General features: G+C 46.1%; 1 protein-coding gene across 2 annotated transcripts; it reads left to right on the top strand.

Moving 5' to 3' along the window:
- Window positions 1-7213: 7213 nt before the first annotated feature.
- On the top strand, window positions 7214-13541 carry mfsd11 (major facilitator superfamily domain containing 11). 2 transcript variants are annotated; one of them, XM_030088985.1, is made up of 14 exons: window positions 7214-7455; window positions 8178-8298; window positions 8966-9021; window positions 9187-9294; window positions 9563-9642; window positions 9730-9826; window positions 9941-9999; window positions 10082-10241; window positions 10977-11020; window positions 11105-11170; window positions 11252-11377; window positions 11449-11623; window positions 12033-12168; window positions 12256-13541. In XM_030088985.1, the coding sequence occupies exons 2-14, from the start codon at window positions 8203-8205 to the stop codon at window positions 12415-12417; spliced, it is 1365 nt and encodes a 454-aa protein (XP_029944845.1). In that variant the 5' UTR covers window positions 7214-7455; window positions 8178-8202; the 3' UTR covers window positions 12418-13541. The 2 variants fall into 2 exon arrangements, with proteins under 2 accessions (XP_029944845.1, XP_029944844.1); XM_030088984.1 differs by having other exon boundaries at window positions 8122-8298.
- Window positions 13542-15964: the final 2423 nt, after the last annotated feature.

The raw sequence follows: 15964 nt of genomic DNA, 5'->3' as shown, positions 1-15964 counted from the left end.
CTTTATAGCCCCGCCCCGAAGTCAACGTCATCACGCTGGTGACGCTCAGACTCGCCACCGGCGGCGACCACGCCCTACTTTTTGTCCAGGACGTTACAGGAAAGGTGACGTCATCGCGTCACAGGGTTACTCATGCTTGCAAAACAAAAGTGATGTAAAGTGTTTACTGAGCACTTTTGAACTTTTAAACACTTTAAAAAACTTTCAAACAATCCAAAACTATTATAGATTGTTCAGTTATTTTATCATTAAAATGGAAACAAACCAACAAAAGGCAGCTTTTACCTCCCTCCTCCTGTCAGTACTGTACGGATCCTATAATAGTTTTATTATTAAAACACACACATGCTGTGCTTTGTTAATCTTTGGCACTGTTAGGCAATGTGTTAGGCAATAAACTGCATCCGGTTGGCTCCTGACGACAAAAAAGTAGTTATAAAACATCACCAGCAGGAGTCTCCCTGTGTGGATCTCCTCATCTCCATCCTAGGGGTCTGTGTAAAATCTTTTCTTTTCTTCTATTCTTTTCAGTAAGTTCATAACAGTCTCTGGTATCCCAGAATAGTCAATATGAGGTTTTCAGAGGACTGTATTATCCTCAACTAGCAGCCTATGCTCAGCTAGACTTCTGCAAGCTTGTAAAGCTGAGGGGAATAAAATTTGTCATGGATGCTGATGAAGTAGGCCTAGAAAAAAATATTTTTTGTAAAATTTAGTGATATTTTGAGGAGAGCTGTTCATTATAACAGCTTCCTGTCATTTACTGTTGACATTGGAATGTAATCACCCCACCATATTTCAATTTAAATTTCAGCAGGAATATCTGTATTAATAATCTTTCGGTCATTTTTAAAAACTAGAGGCAATGTAGAGTATTTTGAAAATTTTCACATTAGCCACATGTTACAAATTGTGTTTTCTCCACATATAAAATGAGTTTTGAGATGATTTCTTGATATGGTTTGGGTTTCCATGACAACACTTTTGATTATTTTTAATTAAAAATGGAGCATGGTCGTTTGGATTGACCTCCAGGTAGTAACTTGTATTGACTTTCTCCAACCCGACGGGGTTGCTTTCTCACGATGCACTGGCACGGAGCACTGACTCCTGTTGGTGTCAAACCTGGTGCGTTCACACCGGACGCGAATAGCGCGGCGAGAGCAGCCGATTTACATAGAAAATATATGGTTTTCGAGCGGCCAGGAAGCGGCGAGCGGTCACGCGGCGTGAATTCAGCGCTCCGCCGCTCTACTCGCGCGAATCGCCCGGCGGCCGCACGAACCGCTCCACTCGCGCCGCTGAAAGTTGGGAATGTTGAACTTTCGAGCGAATTCGCGAGCGGTGAACCAATCACAGAGCCGCTCTATATGACGTACCGGAGCCCCCGGGAAACACCAGAAATGGATGATAAACTGATCACAGCGGTCGGCGCTCGCCCTGAGCTCCCTTCGTCGTATTTTTATAGGGACAGGAATAAAAAGGAGCTTGGAGGAAGATCAGTGAGGAGGTCGGGTCCCCGGGTAAACTGAGTAAACAGATTGTGGTGAAACAGTGTTTACTGTTAGTTAAACAGTGAGTTTGCTGAGAGGTCGGGTCCCCGGGGGAATGCGAGCGCCGATGCGGGACAGCAGCTCGTCAAACTGGGCCCGGGAGAGACGGAAGTACCGCTGAAAGCGGCCTTCATCCTGGCGCAACTCCTGGAGTAAATGGTGAAATTCACCATGCTCTGAACGCCTCTGCAAAATATTCTGAATCCACACACGTCGCCTGGACTCACGACGACGACGTTGTCGGGCTTTACCGCTGGCGACAGAGAATTCAGCGGCAGCCGCTGTTGGGTCAGAAAATGCACACGCGGCCAACCAGGGGCAAATCGCACCGCGCTACTCGCGTCCGGTGTGAACGCACCATAAAATATCTTGAAGACACTGTGGAGGGCTTCACCTCTTGGCTACTGACACGAAAGGGCAGCTGGTCAGGGAAAGAGGTGGCATTCAAACCCTATGTCCCAACATCTGATGGCCGTGTATTAGACAGGATTGAAAGGATTTCTCACTAACACTGGATGTCCCTGTTTATTTTCCCCCCAACTCACTTGTTCATTTCTGCACGTTACCAAAAACTGTCACGAGTTTGCTGAAGTGTGATTCTGAGCTGGAGCTGTGATAACACTTCTGCACCAAGAGCTGTGAAGAACAAGAGGGACTATTTGGATTGTGAGCACTTTGGTGGTTAAAACGAGTTTCATAAAACTAATGTGAGTCTTTTAGTTTTAAAATTTTCTTCATTTGACACTGCCAGGATTAAATATATACTACAAAAGACAAAGAAAATGCTGGGACTGCCGTTCATCCACAGATGCTGGTTTTTCTGCACCACTGAGCTCTGCGCCATCTGGTGGCCAAACCTTTGTATTACAACCTGTTCAGTTTGAGTTGGAGGAAATCGAGTAAAGCCAGTATGGACTTTAAAGGGACTCTCCAGCCTTCTTGAAGCCAAACATGCTTAATAATAATTGCAATAGAATACAATAACACACAGAATACTAATAACAAAAAAAAAATACTGTCATAAAATTACACACATACTATATCACGCACTGAGATATTTGTGCATGCGTGTGCACGTTTGGGTGTGTGCATCCAGGACTTCCTGGTCCCCTTTGTCACCCAATGACCTGTTGTAGTAGCATATGTCAGAATTTTCAGCTCCTTTCTGATGAACTGTGTGGTCTCTGGCCCGATGAAGACGTCTGCCAGCTGAGTTTCCCTCCATTAGATTCCTCAACAGGACCCTGTCTGGCTGGGTCTGGCAGGTTTCACAGAATTCAGCGTCCAGTTGTGGTGAAGCAGGCTGGTAAAGTCCATTTTTCTTACAAGATCACACTCAATGAGGATCACATCCAGGCTCTGATATTTCTAGTTTGACCACACATACACCAAAGTTGACACAAAATCAAGCCCAAGAGGAACATCTGCTGTGAATTTTAGGCATCTTGGTGCCCAGACGCCAGAGCACAGTCCGAGAGAAACCGCTCATCAACCTTGACGAGCAGCTCCTCGCAGCCTGGCCGGGTCAAATTTTCTCTTTTAACCAAGGAAGTTTAAAGTCATTTGAAGTTGGGAAAAGGCTAATTGTTTAGCACGGTCAACAAAGCGAACCGTTTGAATAGTTTGAAAAATGTAAACTATAAAACACGTTTTGCCTTATTTCACATTTTTTGTTTACTACATAATTTCATATACAGTCATTCATACTTGAACGACATGAATAGTCATGAAAAAAAAGAAAACATTGACTGAGAAAGTGGATCCAAAAGTTGGACTGACAGTGTTCCTCAATGTGAAACATCACTGCAGCTTCCTGTCTCTGCTCTCACTACTGGAAACATCCTGATTGGTGATATATTAAGGTGTCAGACACACTCATTCTGCTCTTGGCTAGTTTGTTTGTACTTACTCCAGACTCCAGACCCCGTAAATCCAGATGTTAAACAGCCTTTAGCTTGAAGGCATTAGAGAAAAGACACACAGCGCCATCACGGAGGAACAAAATGAGGGTGAAAGTGCAACATGATGAATAGAACCGCTCAGATCGTCTACGAGCGGTAGAGTTGGGGATTGTGTCTTTTAATGTCTGGCCTGTTTTTCACATTACACCGTCTCTAATGGTGTTTGTGACTAATAAAGGATTTATGTAGCGATGTGATTTTGGAGCTTTTGGAAGGACTCTCAGCTGATTTAGCTTATTTTGTTATTTTTGTCATAGTAGTTATTTTCATACCAGGAGAAACAAACTTAAATAATTTAGGATAATCAATACATTTGTGTTCTTAGTAGTCTTTCATTTTGTGATTGCGATAAGGTGTATTTATGTATAATTATATATACACATTAATTTGAAACATTGTTTTCAGCACACACACACACTTTCTTTGATATGAACCGTGCATTTTTCCTTTTTATTTTAATCAACTGAACAGTGTTTCAAACACAAATATCTCAATAAGAAAAGATTCTTTCACCCAAAAAAAAAACAACAAAAAACAAAAAACATTTTCTTCAAGGTTTTTCTCATGTGACCAAAAAAAAACAAAACAGGCAGAACCTGAAGGAGGAACGTCACATCCTGAACACAAACACGAACGTTGCAGCCACAGAAGGCTGCAACATGAGCAAATGTCTGGTTTGGAATGTAATTTATTCTGTGGCCCACAGATGATTCAACGTGACTGTGAGCAGCTAACGAAGACATTGCTTTAATTATTTATCAAACTGACAAATGTAAATACCAGAAAACACCATCTTCATCGTTCCGTAGAAAAGAAGACGTGTCGTGAAGGTTAAACTTACATTCCATCAGTGTTTGGTGTTTTTAACCTCAGAACAGAAGAAGATTGTACCAACTGATAATTAAACTCTCCAGAATCATGTTTTCAATAAGTAACTTGGAACAACTCACTGAACGCGATCAGCTGTTTCACTCAGCGGTTCTCAAACTGAGGTCCAGGCCCGATCGCAGATCAGCCAATCAGCTGCCCACACTGGTTGCTATGGAGACAGCCTGAAATGAGGAGAAGAGTCTCTGAAAGTCTTCTGACTTCTCTTCCTTCATCACCCGGTTTGGCATGACGCTGAAATAGTGAAGTGAAACCGTCTGAATGCACAGTGCATCAAACAGTTCAGGCTTTTTCTGAGTGCTGCACATCGAGCAGCCGTGAACCACACGTGGATTCAGAACCAAAGCAAAGAGAGGAGAGCTGGAAGAACCTCAGAGCCGCTTGGAAACTCTCGACTGTACGGCAGGAGGCAGCCACGGGCAAAACCTCATGGTGAAAGGAGAACATCCACCCTGCTGCTGCCGGTGGTGAGGAGGAGAGGGAGAAGTCCAGAGCCACAAAAACATACCTGGAAGAAGGAGATCGGTTTTACCTTTGAGCACCTTAAAAAATGTATATCATTTGACAACAAGTAAAGACAAACACTGGAGGAGAAGCCCACTCATACATGAAGCCATGAGCACTGAAGTATCAGAGGAACCATAAGACCTGCCTGTCACTGCTGCAGCAGACTCACTTCAGATCTTCGATGTCTATTCTGGTTGACTTTCAAACGTCGACCCTCTTCTGGAGGACAGAATGTCGGCCTTGGATCTGGACCTGGACCTGGAGGAGTGTGAACCTCTTCGTAAGGGAGAGCTGCTCCTCCTGCCGCGTCGTCTCACGCTGCAGCTGCAAATGGTCACAAGGTGGCGTTGATGAGTCAAACTGAGTATTTGCGAGCACAATGGATACAGGGTTCAGGACGTTTGCTGGTGTCGTAGTACTGAAGTACTCTCAAACTCTACTCTTGGCCTCAAACTTGTAATCTCAACGTCTATCAGAAGAGGTCTTACTGAGCCAGCTCCACCCGGATCGTCCGTCCGTCCAGCCGCAAGCCGTTCAGCCCCTGCACCGCCTCCTCCGCGTCCTGCCGGTTGATGAACCGGACGAAGGCGTAGTGGCATTTCCAGGGAATGTGGATGTCGCAGATGTGACCGTAGTCCTCGAAGACCCGCCGGAGGCTGTCCTTCGTGGCGTTCCGCGTTAGGTTGCCCACTATGAGGGAAACCATGTCTTCGTCCTCCGCGGCGGCTCTGCCGGAGCTCATGCTGCTGCTGAAGGCGGGAAGTCCCGCTCAGAGGCCCCACACTGGTCCGAGCACCGGCTGGAAACAACCCCGAGAGTCTTATAAAGCCCCGCAAATCACCCGGCAGTCATCAACACTGGACTGGGAGGAACAAAACCATGAAACAAAAGCGAATGTCGGCGGAAAAAAAACAAATAACGGCGTGAACTGAAAGTGCTTCTCTTTCTTCTTCTGTGGTGTTTAACGGCAGCTTGCGCCGCCATTTATCTTCATCTTCTTCTTCTTCTGTGATATTTTACGGCAGCTTACATCCTGTTGGTTGTATTACCGCCATCTGCTGGTCGTTATACTTCTAACTTATAAAATTCTTCTACTTTCCCCATCAAGGCCGTTTCTTTTAGGAATCTGATCAGATGTCCACCTCATCTTCCCCATTTCAGTATTTACTTCACCCCCCCCCCCCCCTCCCCTCTCCATTCCTTCTCTCCTTAATCCTGCCATCATTTTCCTTCTTTCTTAGCGATATTTCCTGCAGGTCACTCAAACACGACCTACTGTTTCTGGCTCTTGGCATTAAAGATCTAAGTGGGGGGAAAGGAAAAGTTTTAGTTCTAAATAATCAAAATCACCCAAAATCACAAATGTGTCTGTGTTGTTCCCACATTGATTTATATTCAATAACATTTATTTATTTTACACTAAATTTAACACAGTGAAAATATTTTTGTCACACTAGAATTAACACGTGTGTGATATAACTGCATCTATTGGAACTTCAAAATTTTAAAGCAAATGACTTGCAAATAAAACTATTATTAGATGTTTATTTTTGACAAAATCCTGTCCTTTATATTCAGAAGATAACAGACTCAGTTGAAAAATCTGAACACATTCAAGTTTTTCAATGATCTGGTGCAGTTTTGTGGTGGACAAGACTGTTGCTTCCAAACAAAACACCAGTTACTGATGGACTGTGGCCACAATATTGACCTATGATTATGTAAATACAAATGACAGATAATAATACAATAAGCAGACGCCTCATTGATTATACATCCAAAATGCATCAGCCTGGCCAACATTAATCCTATGATTAAGTTATCATGTACTTTGTGTATGGCAATATTTTTCTCCACTCTCCCTGGTTCAGAGGTTTGCAGGCGGTTTGTAATCTTTGCAGCTGCATGTGACTCGGCGGTTCCCTGTAGGTTTTTTTTATCATGTTACAGTTAAATAAGCTGACGCAGTGAAAATTTCACAATATATCTGATGCTTTGTATTTCCCAACAAAAAGTATGACCCGTTCTCTGGTATGACTGAAGGAGCCATCATTTGTCGAACACATCCTGGGGCGGCTGCGTTTTAAAATATCCCCCAGAAGCTGTCGTCAGGAGCAATCTCACACTTTTTTTTTGCGCCACGCTGCACTGTTTCTTTATAATTTGTTGCGCTATTTTTGTTCATTGATAAAAAAGGGCTTTTCATTTCTATTCGTCTGTTCATTCGGAGTTTCCGAGTTCCGAGGATCCAGGAACGCACCACCTACGTCACTCGGCTCCGGTCAGCTGACTCTGGACTCACGTGACTGTTGTTCATGTTTACCGGTTCTCCTGCTGGTTCTCCTGGTTCTCCTCCACCTCCTCCTCCTTCACCTCCTTCACCTCCTTCACCTCCTCCCGCTCCTCCACCATGTCAGAGTGACTCCGGGGTGCACGGAGAGGATACAGCCGGAAGAGGAGTCGCGATGTTGGGGGAGACACGGTGACTCCGCGCTAAGAGGAGCTGCCGGAGGTTAGCTGTTAGCTGAGCGGCTACGCGACTCTCGGTGAGTTTTTACTTTAATTTCTATCATTAAAAAAATGTTTAATTGTTTAATAAACAGTACGCTTCACTAATACGACTGCTAAAATTTGTTTTTGATAAGATATGGCACAGATTTGATTATTCTCTTTAGAATTTCTTGAAATTAGCTCTAAGCGGAACCACATCCAAAAAAAATCCGATTTAATTTATTTTCCCTCACAGTGAAACACCCATTCATGACACAACCTATACACACTGCTGAGGAACAATTACAGTGTCCACTGTTTAATTCGGCACAAAAAAATACAGTCCATACCACAAACAGTGAAAGGAAATCATGTTCATCTTTAAAGAGACCTCCCGTTTAGACCGATACCTGATTTACAATCAAGTTCAGCTCATTTTCTGACAACTTCAGGCACGAATCATACATAAGAATCCATAAAAGACTAATAGATCTAATTTATAATTCGGCTAACAAAGCCATATGTAAATAAGCAATATTGCTCTCAGCTGATCACAAATCAGATGATAAAAACAAGTCTACATTGACAGTGTGTTTAAAACAGCATTTCTTTCAATGGAGCCTGGTTGTATATAAAATGATTCAGCTTCTCCTGTGATCACTAACGTGAACTTCCTATTTTCCTATTTTACTAACGTGAACTTCCTTTCCTCCTATTTTCAGACGAGGTCGTCTCTACAGCATTTTTTTTTTTTTTTTACGTCTTTACATCCTCAAAGAAATCCACTTCTTCCAACCTGCACCATGGGTCCGGAGGGGAAGAGGCTGCTCAACATCATCATCCTCGGCTTCGGCTTCATGTTCATGTTCACCGCCTTCCAGACCTGCGGCAACATTGAGGTCACACACACACACACACACACACACACACACACACACACACACACACACACACACACACACACAATTGCACAAGTGCAGGGACAGAGGATCACTAAATTACACAGTGAAAAAAAAAACAACCACAAAATAGCTTAAAATATTTAAATCTTAAGTAATTAAGTTATTTCAGAACACATAACATTTATATTTGTCAAATTAGGCTAAAATCATTACAAAAAGAAATCTTACAACAGACAGGAATATTGAAAGACGATCAAAGAATTCCAAAAACTCTCAATGTGAAAATGGAAAAACTACAAAGAGACTGAAATGGTAACACAATAAGGCACACAATCAGCAAATAGAAAGGTAATAAACACAATGAGAGCCAAGTGGCAGAGAAGGTTTGACAGGAAAAGGGTCACAAAAAACACAAATCACAATAAAAATGAAATAAAAAATACTGCAAATTATTAAAAAAAAAAGACCAGAATAAGAAGCAAAAGTTCTCATCCATCCATCCTTTACACTGTATTCAGGAGAAACCTAAAATTATCAAATAGTTTTAAAAAATGTTAAAGGGGCACAAAATAGTCAAAATAAGACTTAATATTCCAGAAGAACAGAACAGGCTGGAAATGAGTAGAGTTTTCTGTGAATCATGAGTTTTGTGTTTTCCTTCCAGCAAACTGTGATCAAGAGCTTCAACAGCACAGAGTTTCACGGCAGTGGATACACCAGGTAAACACACACACACACACACACACACACACACACACACACACACACATATATATATATATATATATATATATATATATATATATATATATATATATATATATATATATGTATATATGGACAAAAACACACACACACCTGATGTTGTGGATCTGTCCCTCCCAGCATGGCCATCATCTACGGGGTGTTCTCTGCCTCCAACCTCATCGCCCCCTCGGTGGTGACCCTCATCGGCCCTCAGTTCTCCATGTTCTTCAGTGGGCTCCTCTACAGGTAACCACACTGCTCTGACACACACACACACACACACACACACACACACACACACACACACACACACACACACACACACACACACACACACACACACACACACAGAGCAGTATTTTCACACCAGATTCCAAATCACGTGCTAAACACCTGAAATGACTCACAAAATTAACAGAGAAACAACAAACTGACCAGTAAAAGACTAAAACTGACTGTGATCCTCACTGTGTGTGTGTGTGTGTGTGTGTGTGTGTGTGTGTGTGTGTCGCAGCGGATACATCGCCATGTTCATCTACCCGTACACCTGGACCTTCTACACGGCGTCTGTGCTGGTCGGGATCGGAGCAGCAGGTCAGAGAACAGTGTAACACCTTGTTAATGCCTGCAGGAGGTGTGTGTGTCCGCGAGTGTTGATCTGTGAGTGTGTGTGTGTCACAGTGCTGTGGACAGCTCAGGGAAACGTTCTCGCCATCAACTCCAGCGACCGCACCATCGGGAGGAACAGCGGCATCTTCTGGGCTCTGCTGCAGTTCAGGTAAACACACCGTGTGAGAACGGCTGCGGTCTTCTGAATGTGCTCCCGGTCCTGGAACAGGTCTGGAGCGGCTCAGACCTGCTGAATCCACCTGCTCCCGTCTCCTGTCTGCAGCTTGTTCTTTGGGAATCTGTACATCTACTGCGCCTGGCACGGCCACGACCACATCACAGGTCTGAGGCTCTGAACGCAGCGCTGGTCGGTCCTCAGGTCCTCACTCGTGTGTTTTAAAGCCGCGTCCTGCGTGTGTCTCAGATAAAGACCGCCGCACCGTCTTCATCTCTCTGACCGTCATCAGCCTGGTGGGCTGCTTCCTCTTCTTCCTCATCCGGAAACCCGAGCCTCCTCCCGCCTCCTCCTCGGAGGTGACCGAGTCTCTGCTGCCGACCGAGTCCCTGGAGAACTCCTCGGACAGGTGAGCGTCGCCATGGAAACGAGAACGCGGAGAACGGCTTTTCCTTTCTCTGTGCTCACACGCCTGTGATGACGACAAATTTTCGCCTTAATTCGATAAAAATTGATAACATTTTTAAACTACTAAAATAATAATACAGGAAAAAAACGGTGAAATCACTAAAAACAACCTAAATAAGGTTAAATTATTAATATGGGTGAAACTGTTCTGACAGTTTGAGAATGCACAACAGCTATAAATAATAATTAAAACAAATAAAGTAGGAAAAAATGACAAAAAATTGGGTGCAAAAGTACAATAATATCATGAAGTATATCTTAATTGTAGCTCTGAAAACATCTTGATTGCAATTTATTCCTAAGGATTTTTTGTTTTCTTCATTTCAAATAATTAAGATGTTTTGTGGCTCCAGACTGGGTGGAAAAATCGCAAAAACTGGCTTTTTGGATCTTGAAGGCTGCAGACCTATGATCTACACCTTCTGCTCCTCCTTCTACATCGCCTCCTCCTCCATCCTTGTCTTTTGTCTTCTTTGTCTTTCGTTCCTCAGTTCTTTGTAGTTGACAGGATGAATCCGGTGACCTTTGAACTGGGGACATCCTTTGTTTTTAGCTGTGGTTGCCATAGTGACCGGAGCCCTGGGGGGTGACGGGAAGCTAAAGTCGGACACGGTGAAGGTTTAGCAGGGCTCACTGTCCGGGAGGAGTGATGTGACGCTGTGTTTGTGTCCTCCAGCTCGGATCCGTTGAGTCTCTGCTCGCAGGCCGTCGACGCCTTCGGTGAGTCGACGGAAATCTCCCCGGAGATCTTTAGAAAGATAAAATAGAGCCTGCTGGGTGTGACGTCTGCTCTCCGCTCCACAGTTCAGGCCTGCAAGATGTTCACCACCAGAGAAATGCTGCTGCTCAGCGTCTCCATCGCCTACACAGGTGAGCGCTGCCTCACGCCTCTGAGACGTGAAGCTTGTTTTTCCGAGCTCCGTCAGTGACCCTGAAGCGGTCGTCCCTCAGGTTTGGAGCTGACCTTCTACAGCGGCGTGTACGGCACCAGCATCGGCGCCATGACCAGGTTCGGCAAAGACGCGAAGAGTCTGATCGGCATCTCCGGCATCTGCATCGGCGTCGGGGAGATCCTCGGTGAGGAAGAGGAGGGTGAGGGGAGGGTCTGCTGTGGTCTGTGCTGACAGACTGTTTCCCTGTGTGACCAGGAGGGGGCGTGTTCGGGCTGCTGAACAAGAGCAGCCGGTTTGGGAGGAACCCGGTGGTCCTGCTCGGCCTCATCATTCATTACTTGGCGTTCTTCCTGATCTTCCTCAACATCGCCAACGACGCTCCTCTGGCTCCTGAAGCGGGGACTGACCTGCAGGCCTTCATCACTCCCAGGTACCTGAACGCATCATCACTTCCCTGAAGGTACCTCAACAGACCACAGCTTCCAGGTGTCTGATCCCAGCTACAAAATCTCCCACAGTTCCTTCATCAGGAATCTTTTTAGTCTTCAGAGTGTCAGATCAGATGAAACTCCAGATTTCTACTTTAACAGAGCATAATGTCTTAAAAAAAATAATAATCAAAATGTTTTACAGAACATTACAGAAGCGAGTCACATCCTGCTTGCTTTGTAATACCAGTTTGTGCCAGCAGGTGGTGCAGTGAGCCGTTCTTCTTCCCTTCCACAGCAGTTTAAATAGAGACTCACAGTTTCCACCTGGTGGACAGAGGTGGAATTGCTTCAGATGAACACAGCAGAGCTCTAAGTAGCGTCTGTGTTTCCTCCCGTCTCTTTCCTCAGCATCGGCGTGGCGTTGTTCTGCAGCTTCCTCCTCGGTCTGGGCGACAGCTGCTTCAACACACAGCTGCTCAGCATCATCGGCTTCACGTTCCGGGACAACAGCGCCCCCGCCTTCGCTGTCTTCAAGTTCATCCAGGTGAGCCTCTCTCTCTCTCACACACACACACACACACCCGTCTGAGCACCGAGCACCCGGCCCTGACCCGTCCGACCTGTCGTGCAGTCCATCGCCGCCGCTCTGGCCTTCTTCTACAGTAACTACCTGCTGCTGCAGTGGCAGCTGCTCATCCTGGTGCTGCTCGGCTTCCTGGGCTCCACCACCTTCTTCATGGCCGAGTGGGCGGCCGAGGCGTCCCGGCCGCAGTCCGACTACGACAGCATCTGATCCGACACGGGGGATGACCACGGATGCCTCTGACGCTGTATTCGGTTGGCACGGAGCCAAGACTCTTCCTGACATTCATCTGAATGGAGACACACGTCGGACTCTCCAACACGTTTGTTTCCTGCTCTTTGTTTTACGCGTGAGAAGGAGGAAGCACTTTAATTCAAAGCCTGTTTAATATACTGAGGGAAACGTTCGTATCCACTCGTGCAGCTGGGAACTGGGAAATTTCCCATTTAGGAGAGGTGTATTTCCCAGTTAGAGATGCACATTAATGACAAAAATACACATAAAATGAAGCTCTGTTTAATTGTGCATGTGCACACCTGCACAGGGAGAACATTCAGACAACACACAGACAGACCTGGAATTGACCCTGGTTACTTTTTGCTGTGAACCAGTTGAAAAAATTAAATAGGAATATCAAGGTGCAAAAGATATTCATCAAGACTGTTTCAGTTGAAACACACAATAGAAACACAACACAGAGGTTTAAGTAACACAAATGTTAAGGACTCGATCACAGAAAAAAGTTGCGATCAAAGGGAGGAATGTGTTAAGAAAAGAAGTCATAATTAATCAATGGAATTTAAACGTATAATCAGAGTTCAGTAAAAAGTTGATCTAAGTGTCCTTATTCTTCTTTCTGCCTGCACATCCTGAAGAAACTGTAAAACAGCCTCAGATTCATTCTCACGTTCGCTGTTTCTGATAAGAGACTCAGAAATTTCACATTCCCACAGTTCATGTTTCATCTGATCACATCAGTTTGTCACATGTGGCCCTTGAGCCATGTCTATCACAGCCCCGGTTTAAGACTCTCAATGATCAGTTTTCATTAAAAATAAGTTTTGATGCCAAATAAACACTAAAAAAACACACACAAAAGGAGCCTCGTTGTGACACATCGCTGTACTTTCTGTTGAGTTTTGCACACTTGGCTGTTTGGCTTCATTTTCTGCTGGATTAAACATGAAGGGACGAGACCCACTTCTGAGGCTGAAGCATTTGCAATCAGGGACAATAAGGGAAGCAGCATGTGTTCGCTGATTTTATACACGAATGTAGAATGACTCATATTTTCGCTTGTTTTTATTGTCAATAAAATGTCATTTTGAAGGTGATTTCTGTGTTTTCCTGGATGAGTCAGAGGCTGTGTGACACTTGACGGAGAACTTAATACAATAAACTGTTAAGAGTTTAAAATTTACAGCTGAACTACAATGTAAATAAAGTCTTTGCCTTTTATAAGTTCTCAGTTATTCAAAGAAAACATGTAAAAACAAAACCAGGATTTAAATACCGAAGAATAAATTAAGGGGTAAAAAAAAAAAAATCCCTGATATTTAAAATTTACATTTTTTTTTTTTTAAAAGATGTGAGGGGCAATTAAACCAAACGTTCAAATATAACGAAAAAAAAAATTTAAAACTCTCTTTAATTTACCCTTTTTTCGTAGAACATGTTAATATTGGCGCTGCGCAAATATCCATCCATCCATCCATCCATTTTCTACCGCTTATCTGGGGCCGGGTCGCGGGGGCAGCAGTCTCAGCAGGGATGCCCAGACTTCCCTGTCCCGAGACACTTCCTCCAGCTCCTCTGGGGGGATCCCAAGGCGTTCCCAGGCCAGCCGAGAGACATAGTCTCTCCAGCGTGTCCTGGGTCTTCCCCGGGGTCTCCTCCCAGTGGGACATGCCCGGAACACCTCCCTAGGGAGGCGTCCAGGAGGCATCCTAAACAGATGTCCGAGCCACCTCAGCTGGTTCCTCTCGATGTGGAGGAGTAGCGGCTCTACTCCGAGCTCCTCCCTGGTGACTGAGCTCCTCACCCTATCTCTAAGGGAGCGCCCAGCCACCCTACGGAGGAAGCTCATTTCGGCCGCTTGTATCCGGGATCTTGTCCTTTCGGTCATGACCCAAAGCTCATGACCATAGGTGAGGGTGGGAACGTAGATTGACCGGTAAATCGAGAGCTTCGCCTTTCGGCTCAGCTCCTTCTTCACCACGACGGACCGATACAACGACCGCATCACTGCAGCCGCTGCACCGATCCGCCTGTCAATCTCACGCTCCATCCGTCCCCCACTCGTGAACAAGACCCCAAGATACTTGAACTCCTCCACTTGGGCTAGGGTCTCTCCACCAACCTGGAGGGGGCAAGCCACCTTCCTCCGGTCGAGGACCATGGCCTCGGATTTGGAGGTGCTAATCCTCATCCCTGCCGCTTCACACTCGGCTGCGAACCGCCCCAGTGCATGCTGTAGGTCCGGGTTCGATGAAGCCAACAGGACAACATCATCTGCAAAAAGCAGAGATGAAATCCTGTGGTTCCCAAACCGGACCCCCTCCAGCCCCTGGCTGCACCTAGAAATTCTGTCCATGAAGATTATGAACAGAACCGGTGACAAAGGGCAGCCCTGCCAGAGTCCAACATGCACCGGGAACAGGTCCGACTTACTGCCGGCAATGCGGACCAGACTCCTACTCCGGTCATACAAAGACCGGACGGCCCTTAACAAGGGGCCCTGGACTCCGTATTCCCGGAGCACCCCCCACAAGACACCACGAGGGACACGGTCGAATGCCTTCTCCAAAACCACAAAACACATGTGGACTGGTTGGGCAAACTCCCATGAACCCTCGAGCACCCTATGGAGGGTATAGAGCTGGTCCACTGTTCCACGGCCAGGACGAAAACCGCATTGTTCCTCCTGGATCCGAGGTTCGACTATCGGTCGGATCCTCCTCTCCAGTACCCTGGAATAGACTTTCCCGGGGAGGCTGAGGAGTGTAATCCCCCTATAGTTGGAGCACACCCTCCGGTCCCCCTTTTTAAACAGGGGGACCACCACCCCGGTCTGCCAATCCAGAGGCACCGTCCCCGACAGCCACGCGATGTTGCAGAGACGTGTCAACCAAGACAGTCCCTGCACATCCAGAGACTTAAGGTACTCAGGCCGAATCTCGTCCACCCCCGGTGCCTTGCCACCGAGGAGCTTGCCAACCACCTCAGTGACCTCAGCTTGGGTGATGGACGAGTCCACCTCTGAGACCTCAGCCTCTGCTTCCTCCACGGAAGACGTGGCGACGGGATTGAGGAGGTCCTCGAAGTATTCCTTCCACCGTCCAACAATATCCCCAGTTGAGGTCAGCAGCTCCCCACCTCCACTGTAAACAGTGTTGGCGGAGACCTGCTTTCCCCTCCTGAGGCGCCGGACGGTTTGCCAGAATTTCTTCGAGGCTGACCGATAGTCCTCCTCCATGGCCTCCCCGAACTCCTCCCAGACCCGAGTTTTTGCCTCCACAACTGCTCGGGCTGCAGTTCGCTTGGCCTGCCGGTACCCGTCAGCTGCTTCGGGAGTCCCATGAGCCAGCAAGACTCGATAGGACTCCTTCTTCAGCTTGACGGCAGCCCTTACTTCCGGTGTCCACCACCGGGTTCGGGGGTTGCCGCCACGACAGGCACCGGAGACCTTACGACCACAGCTCCGAGCAGCTGCTTCGACAATGGAGGTGGAGAACATGGTCCACTCGGACTCAATGTC

Source organism: Salarias fasciatus, chromosome 4, assembly GCF_902148845.1.
Source record: "Salarias fasciatus chromosome 4, fSalaFa1.1, whole genome shotgun sequence".
NCBI classification, from domain to species: Eukaryota; Metazoa; Chordata; class Actinopteri; order Blenniiformes; family Blenniidae; genus Salarias; species Salarias fasciatus.
The sequence above is the reverse complement of the archived record's forward strand: the minus strand, read 5'-3'. Positions and strand labels throughout refer to the sequence as shown.